The 20,595-nt window shown below is 42.5% G+C and overlaps 1 protein-coding gene and 1 long non-coding RNA gene across 4 annotated transcripts in view; one reads left to right on the forward strand and one right to left on the reverse strand.

The window, feature by feature from the left end:
* LOC146678465 (uncharacterized) overlaps positions 1 to 17,734 on the reverse strand; it is a 50,396-nt gene extending 32,662 nt beyond the window's left edge. Inside the window, exons 1-2 of the long non-coding RNA XR_014909424.1 lie at positions 17,599 to 17,734; positions 16,836 to 16,906 (exon numbers count right to left, since the gene is read on the reverse strand). This is a non-coding gene — a long non-coding RNA (uncharacterized LOC146678465). The remainder of the gene's footprint in view (positions 1 to 16,835; positions 16,907 to 17,598) is intronic.
* Positions 1 to 20,595, forward strand: part of kif26ba (kinesin family member 26Ba) — a 102,593-nt gene that overhangs the window by 34,781 nt on the left and 47,217 nt on the right. For all 3 annotated transcript variants that reach the window (XM_085395872.1, XM_085395795.1, XM_085395951.1), the window contains exon 4: positions 13,888 to 14,069. In XM_085395872.1, coding sequence (XP_085251998.1) covers positions 13,888 to 14,069 — 182 coding nt within the window. The remainder of the gene's footprint in view (positions 1 to 13,887; positions 14,070 to 20,595) is intronic.

Consider the following 20,595-nt stretch of genomic DNA (forward strand, 5'->3'; position numbering starts at 1 on the left):
TTTCCCCATTCATGTGTATGCACATCTCAGTCCTTTGAAAGCTGCCTGAACAAAGGAAATTCTAGAAACTGTTCACAAACGTTCACTTCGACTCAACCATGAACAGATTAGATTTTGGTGGTCAGAGATAAAGATCCCTGTAATGTTATAAAAACATTTTGGTTCAGATGCACATTTTATTTTACCACTTCATAGTGATATCATAAAATTCAGGAAAGAAAATGTGGACATTGCTTAAGATAATAACGTACTTGACAATGGGTCAGATGCTAAATTGGTAATGCTAATCCTGGGTGTCCAAAATTTAAATCCTTTAAAAGTGTTTACCACATACATTCCCTTCAGGCTACTTTTTGTCTGTTTTGTAATTTGCATTTAGATACACTTTTGAGTATATTTGTGTGTGAGTGTGCCTTGTTGTGTGTGCAAAGGGTTTGGGCTATAAGAGTGTGTCAGCCAGCATGCATACTTGCACATCATTGTGTGCAAACGGCGTATTTTGAAGCTCTGTGTAGATGTGTAGGAACTTCTTTACATGATCTCATTCTGTATATGAATTAGTATGTGCGCTGGGAATTGTAAAATCCTAGTGAGCCTTTGTGTTTCTGGCGAGGCGTCTGCAGTAATGGTGCTTCAGTAGGAAAGGAGAAACGCGATAATAAATCACCCTCATTTAGACTAACGCCTGCCAGAGAAGGTGATGGGGGGGAGGAGCTGAATGGAGACATAATCAAGAAAATGAAAATTGGGAATAAAGATGAAGAAATGAAGAGACTAGATTTAAAGAGCAGAATGATGAAGAGAAGGTTTAAAGCAGGACACAAGCGATAATAAGCCGTCGCACGTGACATTTTAACATCACTATGTTTAAACAAACTTAATTCTGGGACATAAGGGTTTGCAGGGAGACAAACTCTGCATTTCTTCTTTGCCTGAGAATTTGATCTGCTTTGCTGCTTGCACCACAAAACAGAGCCATAGCTTCATGTTTTAGCATCAGTGGAGCTTTCATTGGGTCTTACAATAGGAGATGATTGAATGCAGGCCAAATGAGAATTCTCCTCCAACATGCTCGCGCTCTTCAGCAAAGTGAGGGAGACAACAAATTGTTAGGTGTGGCTGTGTGCAGGCAGGAATAGGACCCAAGGTGCAGACTCCGGAGACAGACGTGAACTCAAAAAGGCTTTACTTTGGTACTCAAAAATATAACATAACTGAAAAAAAAAAAAAAACTCAAAACAAACTTAAACTGGAGGAATGACAGAACACAGCTAGGAAAACGGTAGATCGCGACACGGACACAGAGAAACACAGGGCTTAAATACACAGAGGGAGCAATCAGGGAATGGGTAACAGGAGGGAAACACAGCTGGGGCAAATCAGAACTGACGAGACCAAAGAAGCATAAACTGAACACACTGAGAAAAGACAGAGACCTTCAAAGTAAAACAGGAAACACATAACACAGACTGAACAAAGACACAGACTCACATGCAGGCACTACAAAGGGAACAGAGACGTGGGAACAGGGCAGACACAAACACTGACTGAACACGGGGATATAGGAACTTAAGATACACATAGACGCGAACTAGACAAGGGGATGCAGGTGATAGGGGAGACAGAGCAACTAAAGACGACAGAGACATAAGACGGAACTCAAAGAAACCAAAAACTAGGAAGTATAAATAATATCAAAAACTCAAAAACCCTGGGTCGACGACCCAGGCATCCTAACAGTACCCCCCCCCCCCCTTAAGGGCTGGCTTCCAGACAGCCCAAACCAAAACATCAAAACCAAAAACAACCCAACCAGGGTGGGCGGCGGGGGAAACAGGATGGAGGGCTCGAAACAAATGAAACACATTGAGCCAGAAACAAAAAAAAAAAAAAAAAAAAAAAAAAAAAAAAGTGCAAACACTGGAGCCCGGAAAGCAACAGAACAAAAAACAGGCTCATGACAGGCGCAGGCAGCCAGGAAAAAAACAGTTCACAAAAAGTTCAGGGGGCCGGCCCGGAGGCTGATGGCCCAAGAGCCCAGAAAACAGTTCAGGAGGCCGGCCAGGCAGAAGGCGCCGGTGGCGACAGAGCAGATCAGGAGGCCGGCCGGGCGGGAGGCAGCGACGGCGACCGAGCAGGTCAGGAGGCCGGCCGGGCGGGAGGCACTGGTGGCGGAGTAGTTCAGGGGGCCGTCCATGACGGCGGCGTAGTTCAGAGGGCTGTCCAAGACGGCAACGACGTCCAGTCATCGGCCGGACAGAACGTGCAGGATGTGCGGGACGGGTGGGCCGGGCGGGCCGGGCGGGACGTGCAGGAACAAACAGCATGAAGACCTCAGGAGCAGACGAAGCTGAACACTCGGAGATTGGACCAGGCGGAGCTGCAGAGGCTGAGGCCGGACCAGGCGTAGCAGAGGCAGAAGGCTGAACGGGCTCCTCGGGCCCTCCAGCTGACGTGGCAGAAGGCTGAACGGGCTCCTCGGGCCCTCCAGCTGACGTGGCAGAAGGCTGAACGGGCTCCTCGGGCCCTCCAGCTGACGTGGCAGAAGGCTGAACGGGCTCCTCGGGCCCTCCAGCTGACGTGGCAGAAGGCTGAACGGGCTCCTCGGGCCCTCCAGCTGACGTGGCAGAAGGCTGAACGGGCTCCTCGGGCCCTCCAGCTGACGTGGCAGGTGGCTGAACGGGCCCCTCGGAGCCACCAGCAGGAAGAGACGGCTGAAGCGGTTCCTCGGACCCTCCAGCGGAGACAGGAGGCTGAACGGGCCCCTCGGACCCTCCAGCGGAGACAGGAGGCTGAACGGGCCCCTCGGACCCTCCAGCGGAGACAGGAGGCTGAACGGGCCCCTCGGACCCTCCAGCGGAGACAGGAGGCTGAACGGGCCCCTCGGACCCTCCAGCGGAGACAGGAGGCTGAACGGGCCCCTCGGACCCTCCAGCGGAGACAGGAGGCTGAACGGGCCCCTCGGACCCTCCAGCGGAGACAGGAGGCTGAACGGGCCCCTCGGACCCTCCAGCAGAACCAGTTTGCAGAACAGATGAAGTGGGTGTGATGTCAGAATGTCCAGAGTCAAAATGCTCAACAGTTCTGTTGTGGCGGTGGCCAGAACGCCGTTTCCTTCGGGATGAGGAAACAGGAACCGGTGGAGAAAAAGAGACCACCTCCTCATCCTCTGACCACATGGCTGCCAGGAAAAAGGCAGGTGAACGAGAACCCAGCTGGTGTGGGGAGGGAGAGGAAGTCCGTGGCAGTGGTGAAACAGAAGGAAAGTGTGTGTAGTCCTGGAGTAACGGTGGGGAAGATGTAGAGAGAGAGAGAGCAAGCTCACCAGCCTTGACTTGCTCTCTCCAGGCAGTAATGGTGTCGTCCAACTTAGTGTCCTTAGCAAACTGGCTAAGCCGGGGGTTAAACCGAATGATGGCCTCCACCGCACTCAGCCCCACTGCCATGGTCCTTAAATCAGGGGACTGGGCGATGCGGTCAAGCAGGCTCACCATCCGCTCCATCTCAGTGTTGTACTCCGAGGAAAAAGAGTCTGCGGGGTCCATGTTCTGGTCGCGATCTTCTGTTAGGTGTGGCTGTGTGCAGGCAGGAATAGGACCCAAGGTGCAGACTCCGGAGACAGACGTGAACTCAAAAAGGCTTTACTTTGGTACTCAAAAATATAACATAACTGAAAAAAACTCAAAACAAACTTAAACTGGAGGAATGACAGAACACACAGCTAGGAAAACAGTAGATCGCGACACAGACACAGAGAAACACAGGGCTTAAATACACAGAGGGAGCAATCAGGGAATGGGTAACAGGAGGGAAACACAGCTGGGGCAAATCAGAACTGACGAGACCAAAGAAGCATAAACTGAACACACTGAGAAAAGACAGAGACCTTCAAAGTAAAACAGGAAACACATAACACAGACTGAACAAAGACACAGACTCACATGCAGGCACTACAAAGGGAACAGAGACGTGGGAACAGGGCAGACACAAACACTGACTGAACACGGGGATATAGGAACTTAAGATACACATAGACGCGAACTAGACAAGGGGATGCAGGTGATAGGGGAGACAGAGCAACTAAAGACGACAGAGACATAAGCCATAAGACGGAACTCAAAGAAACCAAAAACTAGGAAGTATAAATAATATCAAAAACTCAAAAACCCTGGGTCGACGACCCAGGCATCCTAACACAAATACGTAGACCGACAGCAGGGAATGTAAAGCATTTCTGTGCTCAAATGCTGCAGCAGGAATCGGTGGGATTTATGAGAATCGTGTGTCCCATTGTTCAGAAACATTACTCACAACAGCGCATTAAAGTGAATTATTGGTTTAATTCATTTTAATTATTAAAATCTCCAGTAAAGTCTATAGTCAGGGGTCGCACAACAAGAGATGAATTGAGAGAGGGAGGGAGCGGTTGTAGGTAGACAGAGAAAAGAAGCCGCCTGTCTGCCGGCATAGCTGACATAAAATTCTTGCTGGGTCAGCAGTCTAAGAGGTGACTGCTGCCACGTTTTATATTTATTAGGATTGTTTTTCAGTTCCATGGGAAGTCCAGGACAAAAGGAGAAACGAATTCAGTGAAAACAAGTGGAATTTCTTTACTAGGCTGTAATGATGCCTGGGTTATGGAGCCATGGTTTTGAATTTTCTGTGAGTTTATAGTTCATTTTGCTTTGAGTATGTTTTATGATTTCTTTTTTCTTTGTTGAGTCTCCAGTTCTTAGTTCTTCCCTCTGTTCACTTCCTGTCCCTCCATCAGTCTTGTCTCTGTTTCTTAGTTCAGTTGTGGCTTACTTCATGTTTTATTTTGGTAGCTGTTGGATTTTTATCTCACTTTACTTCCTTTGTCATTTTCTTAGGTTTAGCTGCATCCTTTTACCACAGGCTTTTTCACCATCCCTAATTACCTCTTGTATAGCAATGTATATTTATATATCCCCAATCAGAGTGTCTGTGTCCCTTGCATTTGTTTTGCTATTTAAAGCTGTTGAATTTTGTTATGTTTGGGTTATTTTCATAGACTTTGTCTCCTGACTCAAAAGGTCAGATTTTACATTACACTGTTTTGTCTGCGCGCCCTGCATTTGGGTCATGCACATAGATGGCAACAACAGACATTTTCACATGGACAGATAATGTTATATTCTTGATTAACACACTTTTTATTTAGCCAAGTTCAGTCTTGTAGACTTGCTCTGCGCTGGTAGACTCACTAACTTTTTAAGTGCACTGACTGTATGTCATAAGTTACAGGCTGAGGACTCAGTGCGGACTTGAGAGACAAATGGAATAAACTGAAAACACGCCTTTAGTTGGGAGATAAAGTAAAACAAAATAACAGAGCCCATTCAAAATCCACCCTAAGGGAAGAAATCCAAAATGCTACACAAAAGGCCAGAAGAGTATACTACAAATGAAGTTCAGACTACCTAGGCTTTCTTCGCTGTAGCTATCAACAGAACCTAAAACTCTGTTTGGAGATGGATCTCACAAAGGTGGTCTACAGAAGTGGGCTCTGTCAGGCTCTGTGTGCAGACACATAAAAATTGTGGGTTTTGTGGATCAAAATGATGGAATGATCCCTGCGAGTGCCACCAGTCAGTTTCTACAAGAAAATCATAAAACCTAAAGAGAGAAAAGCTTTAATAAAAATCACAATTTTAAAATCTTGAATAACAAAAGGACATAAAAGTTGGGGCAATTACACTAACTTTTTCAGTTTGATAATTTTTTAACTTTGATGGATCTCTATTGTTGTAAGGGAAAAAGGTGACCAGTAACATATAATGGTCTAAAGGTCTTTATTTATTTATGTTTTTTATAAGCTGCTCAGTGTCTGAAGTAAATGTCTGAGCCTCTAAATTAAAAGCAGAGTTCAGTGACATGTGGTCCTTTAATTAGTTTGTAGACAGAGCTTCTCATTCTGTGACAAACCAAACTGTCTATAAAAATCACGTCCATATCAAAGGCTCACTTTAGCTTTGCAGGCTTGCTATGGGAGTGTTTTGGTAGAATGACTCTGTGTGTCTCACTCCTCTCTCTAGCATGAAAACGCTAATCCAACATTACCTCTGCCCTCGTGCTGTCCTTCAAGCAGCTAATTGAAAACAGGTTTATACAGTGTGGTGTGTGCGCCTCTGTGTGCGCTTCTGTGTGATTCCAACAGTGGTTAGATTAGCTTTTCTAATTTACCGTGAATCTGTTGCGCCTATTGTGTATGGATTGTTTCCGTTTATCTGAGAGAAACAGGATGTCAAATAAAGAACACGCTTGCAATCATATTGTTTTGTATAAAATATGTTTTTATTGCCAGACTATAATAATAGTTGGTCTACGCATTAGAGAAGTTTGTGAACTGAAGGTTTGACCTACTGTGTAAATCTGGATGGTAGGAGTGGGCAATAGAGCCTCAAAATGATATCATAACATTTCAAGAAAATTTCAAATAACATATATGAAGATATTACAAAAAAAGTTGCCAACAGTAGAAGAAGCATTACAATATAGTAGTAGTGACAGAACATAAGTCAAATGTAAGCACAAAGTAGCCTAGGGAATGTTATCCCAGGGACTTTTAAATGAAATTATACAATAACTACAGTGGCCTTGAGAGGCCAAATGGACTGCAACTTAAGAAAACACCAGCAATAAGAAAAACGCTGCAAAAGCACACAAAACACAACGGAAATAGGAAAAACGAAAACAGAAATAGGAAAAAACACAAAGGAAGTGTTTCTGGGGAGACAATAACCCGACGGACCAGTTGGAGAAACCCAAAACATGGTAGGCGTCTTTTTTTTTATGATTCATATAATACTGATGACAGATATTTAGGCTAATAGTTAAGCTAACACACTTACCTCTCATCTTTTCTTTCCTCACAAAACACAAAATAGATCCTCCACTTCTTTTAAGTGTCTCCCAGCGCAATTCTTGGCATATTTTGGTTCCTGCAATTGGACCGTCGCATTATTGTCTCCCCAGAAACACTTGTGTTTTTGGAAATCTGTTTTTTCCTATTTCCACTGTAATTTTTCCTAATACCGTTGTGTTTTGTGTGCTTTTGCAGCATTTTTTGTTATTGCTGGTTTTTTTCTTAAATTGCAGTCCGTTTGGCCTCTCAGGGCTACCATAAATAACAGCCTAATACTGTTGCCTATAGCTTTTTATTTACAGAACTCATTTTTCGCCATGTAACTGCATCTGTGATTTACATCCACCATATGGAGTGTAACTAGTGAGTGCTCCAGCGATGCTCAGTCATTTTATTTGTTTAATTTTGGGTCGCACATAAGCAGCTGTTCGCATATCAACAGATGAAAGAAGATTGTTGTTGCTACCTTAACAGGAACCATGTTCTTGCACATTTTGCGAAGTATTATGCTTTGTTGGGGGTAACCAAACCACTTCCTTCCTGTTAAAGCGACTCCCTCTTTAGGTATTAATCAGCAGCAGCAGCTGACATGCTGCTCTCACTTTCAGACATTTTTGGGCTTGTGTCGTGTGTCCTTGAGAAGATAAATGCATGGCATTGCTATATGACTGATATCACAATATGACACTTTTATATCGTGTACAGATTTAGGCTGGTATTATCTAGTGTGGTATGATATGGCAAAGTCCTACTGGGTGGAAAGAGAAGAGTCAGCTCTTACCTTTAAATGTCAGAGCTTGATAGAGAGTAAGCACAGCTAATAGTCTTCATATTATATGTTTTCCTGTATAAAATAAACCTACATTGCTCTCAGTTTACTTGCTGTTCTTTTAACTGGTTTTCATTTTCAAGCATACTGGCCTCTAGTATGTAGCCTTGACAGTGTTTCTGTGTTTCTGATTTGATTATGTAATATATCATATAACTAAACAGATCTCATTTTCATCTCCTCTCTCCTTCTCTCACAGTCGCTTTCTATCTCTCATGCATTCTCTGGCCAAATTATTAGGAACACCTACATCAGAGTAGAACAACTCTGGCGTCAAATTTACTACATTAAAAATGTGTTTCCAATATTTTCTTGCCCTTTGACATTAAGGACACTTGAGCCTTTAACCCCCTTGCCTCATTATGGGTGTTAAGGATTCAGGTTTACAAATATATCGATAATTTACTCCCTCTCAACATCCATTTCTGTCATTTCCCTTTATGTATTGCCTACGTTTCATGACTGGGTTTCTGTTTCCTCCAAGCTTACTTTCTTTTCCTTCATAGTTTGACACATAAACTCCTGCTTCTGTAACTCTACCACCTCTGTGAGAAATAAATAAACATCCTTCTCCGTGTGCTCACTTCTTTATTTTTTCGCATTTCCTCCCCCACTTTAATTTTGAACAAGCGGCCTCTTTCTCTCTTCCGCCAAACCACTCAAGTAAGTGCTTAGATGGTTTTACAGATTGTGTTTATTGCACCGATAAGATCAGACAGGACCACACACGCGTGTGGACACACAACACACAATTTCTATTCCCTTTATACAAAACTGAAGGTGCAGATTGTATTTTGGGCGCCTGTAATATGAGAAAGAATAAAATAAGAGAGACTGATGAGTAAGGTAAATGCTGGGGAAATGGTGTTTGTGATGTAATGAAGATGAATTGGTCAGCTGTTATTGTTTTCCGAGAGGGGAGTGAGAGATGTGGATTACTGAAATAATATAGAGGAAAAGTGTAAAAGTTACAGAAGTATAGTGTGCTATTGTATTTTTTTTAAATTTAATAACCTGGAAAATCTAATATCACATTTGTCAAAGTCCCGCATTGACTGATACAGTCATAGGATCAGGCTATTTTGTAAAAACACAGTCAGATGCTGTGTTTTTCATTGATTAGCTGCATTATTTTCACCTCTGGCTGTTGCATTATCCTCAGTCATCTCAATTTGTCCTGCTGTTATCTATATCCTTTTATCTGCTGCGGTGACCTAATATCCCCACAGGAATCATTAAAGTTTCATTCAATGTAGGATAACCTAATTTATTGTAAAGTATAGAGACAGCAGCTCAGCCTTTGTGTCCTGTGGGGAAATCTGAATGGGACATAATTTACTTTAATGAGTACTTTATCCAAAATGCTATGTAAATGCTTTAGCCAGGTGACCATCAATTTTCTGTATGCGCAGCACTCATGTAGGATTAATATGACAGCTCTCAAATAGTGACTGGCTTAATGACAGAGATAAGGCACCCATTACCACACCACTGCTACAGAGAAACACAGCAAAACTGTTGAAATCTCATGATGATTTTAGCCCTGACGGTAGTTTAATTAGTAGTTAATTAATAGTAAATGTTTGATTAATAATTAGGAGGTAATTCAAATAAATGACACTAACAACGCAAGAGGATGAGTTCAAGAGGTGAAGCTTAGCAGACAGATATCAGCTACAGCTGCCTACATCTGTGCACCTGTCAGTCAAAGCTCAGACTCTGTTACAGCTCTGTCTAGACATGAGGAAGCACAACGGAAAGATATAAAGGAGGGTCCTGCCCCAGCTGCCAGTTCAGAGTGTCAACACGAATTTCAAGTGTAATATTTATTCAGCCATGCGCATGTAAAAAGAAAGGTTACAATAACTGAAAGAAATTTACTTGCGATTGCATCAAGTGCAAAATAACTAAAGAAACAGATCCGTCTTCTGAGAAACAGATGAGAAAATTGTGTAAAAGAAAAGGTAGTTCACTGCTTCTGCTTCAGCGGTACAATAAAACTGAATTAGTCTATTTGCACAGATGCAGTCACACACACACACACACACACACACACACACACACACACACACACAAAAAAAAAATCCCATTACAAACCAATAACAGCACTTGGCAAAGTCTCAGATGTAACACAAGGGAACACACAGTCAGCTACAAAAAAGGTGTGGAGGCTGAGGACAGAAGTATAATGCTGTTGTTAACAGTTGCTGAGACCAGACAGTGAGCTGAACCAAGCAAACCCAAGAGTGTGAGCCAATTAAGAGGAGAGGTTCAGATGTTACTTTAGCTCTGGAATTTGCTGCTTTTTGGAAATTACATGTTAATGAAAAGGGTAGATTACAAAGAACATCAGTGCAAACAGCTCAGCTATACCACATTTGGTGATAGTCAGGGGCTCTGCTGTGATTAGTGTGAATGGCAGTAAAGTGTAAGTGGTATTGCAACATGACAATATTTTAAAGAAAGGGTCTGCTTTAAAAGTTAAATGGTCACCGTAAAGAACTTTCTTCCTGTTAATGCCAGCATGTCTGGCCAAAACTTACAGGTCACCTGAGCACTAATTTAGTAAAAGAAGAGCAATGCCTAACCCGACCAAAGACACACCACATTTGGTGAGAGGTGAGATTGGGTAAGTTCAAAAGGGACATTTTTATCAGTCTCAGCTATACTTGTGTTTACCCACACTAACATTAACATTAACCTGCTACACATTAGCACTGCCATTGTCAACATGTTTCCATGATTTAGGCTTTTAGATCATAGCACCACTAAACATATTGCACACTCTCAGTAGACTCTCCCTGAGCCAGTATCATAGCTGTGGACTCTTAAATCATATGCAGTGACTGTAGGCTATAAACTGGTGTCTCTATGTCTGTCCAGCCTTGGTGGTCTGAACTGCAGCACCAGCACTCAAAGCTATACATTATTAAACCACCTAGTTTGCATAATAACATTGTGTGGGACAGTGTTTTTTTTTTTTACATTGTGTTAGTAGTTTTCCTTATTTTATTCATCAGAATTTATGAGTAGCCAGTACAAAAGCGCAGGTAGTCCTGTAGCTCGCTGGACCTTCATTTCATATGTTCGCAGCTCGTTTAATAATGCAGGAGCACCAAGCCAGGTCAGAGCTTTTGAAGCAGCTGTAAATGTACAAAGGTGTGTGGTATATAAACTATAGAGGCATCTCATTTACAATAGGTAATTTATCAAGGCAGCAGGTGGTGAGCTTGGACCCCAGCAGCCCTCAGCAATAAATATAAACACGTTGGAGCTGATTTAAGCGCACAGGTACACACATATGCAGAGACACGCATGGCAAGAGCACATATAGACATATTCAAAGGGACTTCCATTAACACACACAAAAGCTATAATTCCTTTATTGGAGTGTGTGGTCATGATTTAGGTGCTTTGCTGTCTTGATGTAGGCAGCACATAAAGAACTATAATCAATAATCCATATCTGTGTCATGAATGATTTGCTTTAACACACGCATGCATGCACAAACCCATAAACACATACGGCATAGAGTACATGCAGCTGTAACAAACTCACATTCAAATCAGTTAATTGTGCTATATCAGTTCTTCTTAACGTGTGTGTGTGTGTGTGTGTGTGTGTGTGTGTGTGTGTGTGAGAGAGAGAGAAAGAGAGAAATAAAGAGAGACTTATTTTTTGTCTCAAGCAACTACCGTATTTCCCGGACTACAAAGCGCACCTGAATATTAGCCGCACAAGCTAAAATCAGGGGAAAACCCTGTTTTGTACATACATTAGCCGCACCTGACCAAAAGCCGCAGGTGTTTCAATGTTGACTTATCATATGTAAGAGAATATGCACAAAGGGAATTGTCAGGAAAGAGATGGCTGTTTGGAGACATCACTTTTATTAATATTTTGAAAAACAAGTTATGGGTACATATTTGCACATGTAGTACATAACAGTAACCTACAGCACACCAGAAAAATAGATTCGGACTACCTTTTAGGCTCAGGTGCAGTGACACGGCTTTAACAAGAAGAAAAGTCAGTCATTCACCATCTTTCTCTTCTTCCTGCGCTCTAAAACCACCAAAGTCCTCTTCTCCAATGTCGGATACAAACAGGCTCAGGATGGCTTCGTCATCCACTCTCCGCTTCTCTCCTTCGTTGTCACTTTCAAAACCAAAGAAATCCTCGTTGTCAGTGTCAGAGTCGAACACCCTCAGAAGGGCCGTGGCGGTGTCCTCCTCTCCATCATGCAGCAGTCCAGCCCTTCAAAATCCGTTGGTGATCGTGGATGTTTTCGCACTTTTCCACGCTGTCAGAATCCACCGGTGGAGTTGGGCATAACTTGCTTTTCGCAAGTTTATCGCCGCTCGTCATCCACGCCTCCCGCTGAACGCGTAGCGCTACTTTGAAGTTTGTTTTTCGCGCTACTTCGTACGGCACTACGTTGCCTGGCGGACGGACATGTGACTAACATACCACTCTTGAACCCCGATCCTTCCGCCAGGCAACGTAGTGCCGTACAACAGCGGAACAAACAAAACAAATCGTCTTACGATATCACAAAAATCATGGAAAATCCATAGAAAAGCCGCACCTGACTAAAAGCCGCAGGGTTCAAAGCTTGTGCAAAAAGTAGCGGCTTATAGCCCGACAATTACGGTACATCAATTTTTTGTGATGGACATGACAACACTCAGTGCAGAACTGTACTGCTGTAAGGTAGCTTGAAAAGTTTCCACAGATACCATGTGAACCCTGAAACAAAACATTAGATATCTAATATATCTAACTGATTAGATATGGCAGGTTAGCTATGTAAATGTATTTTTTGTAGTTATCAGAAGTAAAAAGCCTTACTGCCACTCCAAGAGGAGTGCTAAAGTAACTATTTTAGCAACCATTCCACCTCAATAAGTGTATTTTCATTTCAGATTCTGTATCTTACACATTACATCAAGTTTGTCTTGTGCACTTGATAAAAACAGTAACTCAGTCAAGAAAGCAAATGTAATTTATTTAGAGCATTATGAGTACAAAGGGCTTTCCCTTTTTATCCACGCTGTCTTTCTTCTGTCTAATAAAAAGCAAATGGTACGAGCGTTGATCTAATAATAAATCACAAATATGGATATAGCTTATGATGGCACAACAACCCTGCAGAGAGAATGCAGCTAGATATGTTAAGATTATTAATAAAAACAGGGAATAGCGAGGAGAAGAAGGAAGGGTCGATCTGACAAAAGTATACATGAGGTTGAAAGAAAGAAACCAAGGAGAGAGTGTCTTTGTTTCTTTGTTTATGTCTGTTTAGGATGCAGACAACATTCTGCTGCTGGTTCACTTTGATCACTAGAGAGGTTTTCTGTACACACACACACACACACACACACACACACACACACACACACACACACACACACACACACACACACACATAGGGGCATGCAATAAGTTATCCTTCAACAGGAAACAAAATGGGTGGGGAAAACCAGACTGTGTTCTCATATCTGACCATCTGGAAAAGACAAGGGTAGAGATAAATAGCAGTCATGTGTGTGTGTGTGTGTGTGTGTGTGTGTGTGTGTGTGTGTGTGTGTGTGTGTGTGTGTGTGTGTGTGTGCGTGCAGTTTGTTTGTCATGAAGTACATGCACAAAGTTAGCACAATCAAAGTATTCATGAGACAAAGTCTTATCACGTCTGACTGGGTGGGAGAAGCGAGCAGCAAATACTGACTCTGCTGCCAGTCTTTGTTTCTGATTTTCCTTCAGTCGTCTGTTCTTGTTCTCTTTCACTGTGTCTTTGATGGGTTTTTACATTTTCACATTTCAGCCACTGCTGTGAAAATTATTGTTAGCGCTCACTGTTAACACTAATGTTGTTAATTGCACACAATCTTTCCAAATCTCTATGAAATTTTGTCCAGTCTCCACTAAAGTCATAATTTCTGTGTGTGACAGCAACACGTTAATACCAGCCTCGGAGCAGTGCCTCCCAAAAATTGGAAATTGTCTCATTCCTACTGCATAATTTATCATGTAATGAAATGTGAAGTTCCCATCAACAGTGTCTAAGTCTCCAGGCCCTGTGGATATTGTTAATTAATTAGTATTTTTATTTATTATTTAACTCTTGTTGGTTTTGTCAATTATAGTAAAAAAGTCTTTCTCTCTCATCAGATCTCCCAGATGATCTCAGAAGTCTCCAGAGAGGGAATTACCGAAGCTGCCCTGAACCGCTACAACACACACTCGCCCTCACACACAAATTCATCATCACATACAAACTCTCCCTCTCACACTCCAGCTGCAACCACCACAGCAGCGACTGCCACCTCCGCCGCTGCCTCTTTCTTTGCCAGGTAAGATTCACTTTACGCACTGAGTGAAAGCCAAGAAGATCACCTCTCTCATCTGATCCATACACTCCACGAATCATTCCAACAAGCAGGCATTGTAATTAAACGTGATCAGGTGCAGTATTGAATTTCTCTCCAGAGCTGTAAATATATCTGAACATCTGCTGCGTTTGTTCTTTTGTATTTAAATTTGACTAAAGCACGGAAAGCCAGGGAATCTGCATACTCACAGCTAGGGCTGCCACGATTAGTCGACTAGTCACGATTACGTCGACTATCAAAATCGTCGACGACTGATTTAATAGTCGACGCGTCGTTTGAAGCTTTGTAAGATCCCAAAAGACGCATGAATTAAGTAGTAGTATTTAAGAGTGTAATAACGGACTGAAACAGAAGATGGCAGCACTGCATGTACAAGGATGCCAGATAAGATAAGATAACCTTTATTAGTCCCACACGTGGGAAATTTGTTGCCGTTAAACCCCGAAGAAGAAGAAGCTGTGTCCCACAATTCATAGTGTGGCCCAGCGCAGTTCAGAATCAGAATCAGAAACTTTATTGTCATTGTCATGAGAACAACGAAATTAAGAATGGTCCCCGATCATTGCATCATCCCTAGCAATATCAAAATATAAATAAAACAATAAAATTCAATAAATAAAATAGATAGAATACTTAAAATACTAATAAGATATAACAGTAAAACATTCACATACATTCCCACACACATGCTTCAGACCGTGCATAGATTAACACAAGAGTGGCGTGATGGACATTTTTTTGTAGTATTCAGATGTGTTATTGCAGTTGGATAACAGCTGTGTTTGAGTCTATTAGTCCTTGCTCTGATTGCCCTGTACCGTCTGCCTGAGGGCAACAGTTCGAACAGGGAGTGGCCAGGATGTGAGGTGTCTTTTATGATGTTTTGGGCCTTTTTAAAACAGTGGGCGTTGTGTAGAACTTCCAGTGTGGGGAGAGGGCAGCCAGTGATCTTTTGGGCGGTGTTAATGATCCCTTGGAGTGCTTTCCTCTGAGCCCCTGTGCAGCTAGTGTACCAGATGCATATGCAGTAAGTTAGAACACTCTCAATGGTGGCTCTGTAGAAGGACACCAGCAGTCTCTGTGTGATGTTATTCCTCCTGAGAATTCTCAGGAAGTACAGTCTCTGTTGGGCCTTTTTCAGCAGCTCGGAGGTGTTCACACTCCAGGAAAGGTTCTCCTCTATATTGACTCCCAGGAAGCGGAAGCTTGCCACCCTTTCTACACAGTCCCCATTTATGAATAGTGGTTGGATCTCTGCCTTTTTCCTTCTGAAGTCTATTATGAGTTCTTTGGTTTTTGAAGTGTTGAGGAGGAGGTTATTGGCCTTACACCATGACGTCAGCTGCTCCACCTCGTCTCTGTACGTAGACTCGTCTCCCTTGGAAATGAGCCCCACCACTGTGGTGTCATCTGCAAATTTCACAAAGATGTTGCTGTGGTGGCGAGGAGTGCAGTCGTGTGTGTAGAGAGAGTAGAGCAGTGGACTGAGCACACAGCCCTGGGGTGAGCCAGTGCTGAGACTCAGGGCTGAGGATGTGTGATGGCCAACTCTGACTCTCTGTCTACGGCCCGAGAGGAAGCTATTGATCCACATGCAGGTGCTGTATGGAAGCCCCAGGTCTTGTAGCCAGTTGCCAACAATGGCTAGTTAGTTTTAATATTACTCTTATTATTCTTTTTGGGTCACAAAATAAAGTTTAACATATTTTCATGCGATAATGTAGCTGTGTAAACCTCAAATATCTGCTCAGTTTATCAAGACACCACATATTTTCAAAAGCGCTCCGACGTTTTCGGAGACATCTGTTACCCACTAGCTTGATAGTTAGCCGGGGTTCAAGGCTCACTAGAGCCCGTGAGAACACCGGACTCCCTGCAAATCGTTTTCAAAGCCACCGCCGTCTTTCGCTACTCAGGTTAAACACGATATATGAGTCACTTAGATAACGTAGAAATGTTATTGTTTGGCTTTTTTTTGTATTTTATTTATTCCTGAGTAAATCGGTTTGGCTGAGAAATAAAGTTATAGTTTTTACACAGCTGAATAAACGTCAAGCAGACAACTGATTATCAGAAGTGTGAGATGCTCGAGAATATACTCCGGTGTCCTGTTATATTTTAGATAGCAAGGAGCAAACGAGACTGAGTTTATTAAACTCCAACGAAACAATCTGCAGATTTCATTAAACTTTAATAAACTATCATCTTGTCTTTATTTTTAGTTAGCACATACCGTAAACACTTCAAGCTGTAAGCTAATGATATTTATATAAGAGCAGATGCATGCTGGTGCAATAAGCTGTACGTTTTACTTCCAATGGATGCATGATCTCATTAGTCGACTAATCGCAAAAATAATCGGTGACTAGTCGACTATCAAAATAATTGTTTGTGGCAGCCCTACTCACAGCACTACCGATCTCATTTAATCGCACAACCATCACTTTCTTGGGATTCAGTGGCATTTTGTAGAGTAGTAGATTTATTGTTGCACAGAAATGGCAAACTCATTAGTTCATTTATGCAAGTCTCATCATTTAGTTTAGTTTGTTCTGAGTTTAAAGGTCCAGAAATCCCCTCATTCAGGACGTCGCCTCTTTATTCTCAATTGGTTCAATGAAGCAGGAGGAATTAAAATAATGGGCTGACAAATAATCTCATTGTAAGATAAAGGTGATGAGAAAATGGAATACTATTATACAGTATAATGCACAAAAGAGTACTCACTTATCTCTTGGTTGGGTTGTGTGTCTATCAACGATCCAGTCATCAGTCTTCGATGAACTGTGTAATCAAATCTGGAGAAATGCAGAGCAGCACAACATAAATAAGACACGGGTAATATGGGTAAATTATTGATGAAAAAACATGGCAAGCTCAAAATGAACGAGTAAATTATTCATGGGTGACACCGCACCATGAGTGTGTCACAGTGTCTGAAGCATTGCTGACATGTCGTATCTAATGAGCTGCCTTAAATCACATTTTAAATGATACTGATGGTTTTCCTTCTCACTCCCTCACACGCGTCTTCTCCCCTCTAAATCTGCAGATAATGAAATGTGTGTGCCTGTGTTTGATATATAAGTGTCGGGCATCAGTGGTGCAGACATAATGCTGTCTATCTTTCAAAGCACTAGCAACCGGTCGTAAATTGTACTGGAAGACACCCAAACACATGCACGCGCTCCCTTCTTTGACCCCATGAACTGCCGAGTATCAAGGCCATATTACACAAACCCACGCACATCTGGTTGACATTACAAACATAAAGCCAGCTGTCTTTGGTCAATTTATGAGCGTGAACCTTGTAAGTGAAAGAATCCAGTTTGTTTAATGGTTTGCCGGGATGTGTTTGTAGATGTCAGTGTCAGTGGGTCTGTTTTATTTGTGTATTTTGTGTCTGTGAAGGAATTCGGTTTAATTGGCAGAGAAATACCAATGTGCTCACCTGGTGTCACCTCTGATTTTTGACTCTGTGTGTGTTTACCTTCAGTGGATGCAGCCATGCAGTGGTGGTAAATCCTTTGCCTATCTTGGTCTTTACTCTCAGATGTGAACTGCATACAGACACTCTTATCAGACACACAGACACACACACACAGGTATACACGCACACAATTTCCCCCTTGCTCACTGTCTGCACATGGCAAAATCCCTGTGTCCGCTATATCTCCACTCACCTGATCCCCTATCTTCCTTCAGGCTCCTCTTTCTGTCGCCTCTCTTTTTTCTCTCCCTTAATTGCTCTCTTCTTCCTCTATCCCCTTCCTTCCTCTCCTATTGTTCTTTCACAACTCTCCTGTTCTCCCCGTTTTATTAACAGTTTCTCAGTTTCTACATTGACCTTTCCTTTACCTTTGCTAATGTGCATGTGAGTAATATCTTTCATTAGTAGCAATCTGTCTGTGAATATGTCACACTCACGCAGTAGCACTACATCTTCCCTGTGCTGCATTGTCCCCAGAGGGTTGCTGGGCCAGAGGATAGAGACATGCGGTGGTGTGTGCATGCTCTTAGTCACTGGGGGAAGGGAGTTTCTATCAGTGAAGGAATTTTTTACTGCATGCTCCGGGGATTGGATCTTTGGGGATTTTGGCTGGCTGTGTGTGTGTGTGCTGGAGGTAGCCGATTAAATGAATAGGTCCCAGGTGAATTGGTGAATTGGTAGGGCGTTGTTATTTTGGATGGAGGATAGCAGTGAGACTGGGGGGGGGCTGTCTCATTTACATCTCACTATCACTCTTCTGTATTCTTTAAAAAGAAGTGCTCCATCAAATGATAACTGGGGACCAATTAGACATCACAATGGTAGATTGATGATTAAAATATGAGTATAGTGGTAAACAAATTAACATATCAGCTGTCTCACTTTGGGACCACATTTTATGGTTTCTGTTTTGCTCGTGTGTGTTTTAAACTTTTATTTTGACATATGGAGGAAGAGGCCTATTTGCTCTAAAGTGTCGTCACTAGCCCACATTCTTGCCTTTCATTCCTTCCGTTTAAGGCCCGACAGCTTGCAAACAGTGATTTAACACACCATATTATTAACACACTGAAACGAGGCGTAGTGCTAAAACTCTTTATATGTCCTTCAGGCAAACAAAGACTTGATGAGCTAATGAACTAATAAGCAGTGTATGACCTTGGAAACCTCTATAGACCTTTATGTAAAATGCATTTTTTTCTGTGTAGCAGAAGCTACATATTCTTCATTTCATAGCTGAAGGTGGGCATTTTAACAAAGGAGGCTTTGGTTGCTTGGTTAGGAGACACAATACAGAAGAGCAGCAGACATCATAAATTCATTCATCATCTTTCCATTGACCTATACAAATGAACTGACTTGACTTGTCTTCATGTCTTGACTTGAACACAATGTGTATTGATATTTTATAATGCAGCCTTGCGTGCTAATACAGTCGCCTGGGTTAGTCATCTAAAGCAACAGACAGTGCATGCAGGGTAGAGTGGGTGGAGCGAGTGTTAGGGTGATTTGTGACAGAACGATAGCAGCAAGGGTGAAAGGGAAGGTTTACAAGATGGTACTGAGACCTGCTTTGATGTATAATTTGGAGATGGAGGCACTAATAAAAAAAACAGGAGGCCAAGCTGGAGGTGGCTGAGCTGAAAATGTTAAGGTTTTTATTGGCAGTGACCAGTATGGACACGATTAGGAGTGAGTATATCAGAGGGAGAGCTCAGGTGGTGAGAGGCAAGGCTGAGATGGTTTGGACATGTGCAGAGGAGGGATGGTGGCTATAATGGGGAAACAATGTTGAACATGGAGCTGCCAGGCAGAAGGACAAGTGGAAAAGCCACAGAGGGTTGGTGTGACAGAGGACAATGATAGGCTGATATAGAAGAGGAGAGTCATCTGTGGCAACCCAAAAAGGGAGCAGTCAAAAGAAGAAGAAGAAAAAGATGTGCAAAAAGAAGTGATAATACACTGCAGATTATATGGCAGTGTCTTAATTGAGAGCAAGGAGTGTGTCAGTCGTGGATTGCATGTACGTGTCAATAGATAACGTCGGTAAAGCCAGTCTCCTGTCCCTCTTAGCCAGTGCTCTCACACTTTCGCCATCGCTCTCTGTCTCTCCCTGTATCGTCTTCTACTGACAGTCTGCTAAAAAGAATGTAATTAGCCACTCAACCAACAACACAGTCAGAGGGACAGCAGCCATAAATCAGCTGTGTGTGCATTTCAATTGAAAGTTTTTGTAGTTGTGTGAAAGGAAGGGGGTGAAAAAAGCAAAAGCAGCAGCATGTTATTAGCTGGGCTGTTTGTGACCTGTGCTGCTTTTTAACAAGGGACCTAGAGGATGAGAGGCATGGGTGGCTGAGAGAATCAATACATGTGAGGAAGGCTGAATGGATGGTGGGATGGATGGGTGGCTATATAGAGGGCAGAGAATAAGACAGCAAAGCATGAAGGATAAAAAATAATGAGAGAGGAATAAAATAAAGGGTAAGGTATAGGGAATGGTTTAGAGCGAGCGGGATTGAAGTAATAGGAGGGAAGCGAAAGCCGGAGAAGAGTGGAGGAATTAAGGTAATGGAAAAGAGGATGAAGGGATGTAACAGCTGATGGATGGAAAACAAGTGCCCTTCACTTTAGGGTTAGATCGAAATAGATCCACTTAGACAAATCCCAGGCCACTTGTCATTATATGGCACCAGTTAGGTGGCGTGTCCACCATGCTTCAGTTGTGCCACAGATTAAACTAGTCAGGGTGAGAGGATATAATAAGAGGGTAATAGCACTGATACAAACATGTCAATAGATGCATGTGTGCATTTTGAAACTGATGTGGCTGGAGGATTTAAGGGATGCATTATAAAAACAGTCAAAAAAAAGAAAAGAATTAAGAATAAATCCTTTGTCCAAGAAGCAGCCCTTTCACAAATGAGCATTTAGGCACAGAAGAAGAAAAAAAAAGTTCATCTGCGAGCACTGTGTGTTACAAGTAGGCAGCAGAGTAAC

This window comes from Rhamphochromis longiceps, linkage group LG1 (genome assembly GCF_057381845.1).
Source record: "Rhamphochromis longiceps isolate RC_006_pf linkage group LG1, R_longiceps_female_GT1.1, whole genome shotgun sequence".
NCBI classification, from domain to species: domain Eukaryota; kingdom Metazoa; phylum Chordata; class Actinopteri; order Cichliformes; family Cichlidae; genus Rhamphochromis; species Rhamphochromis longiceps.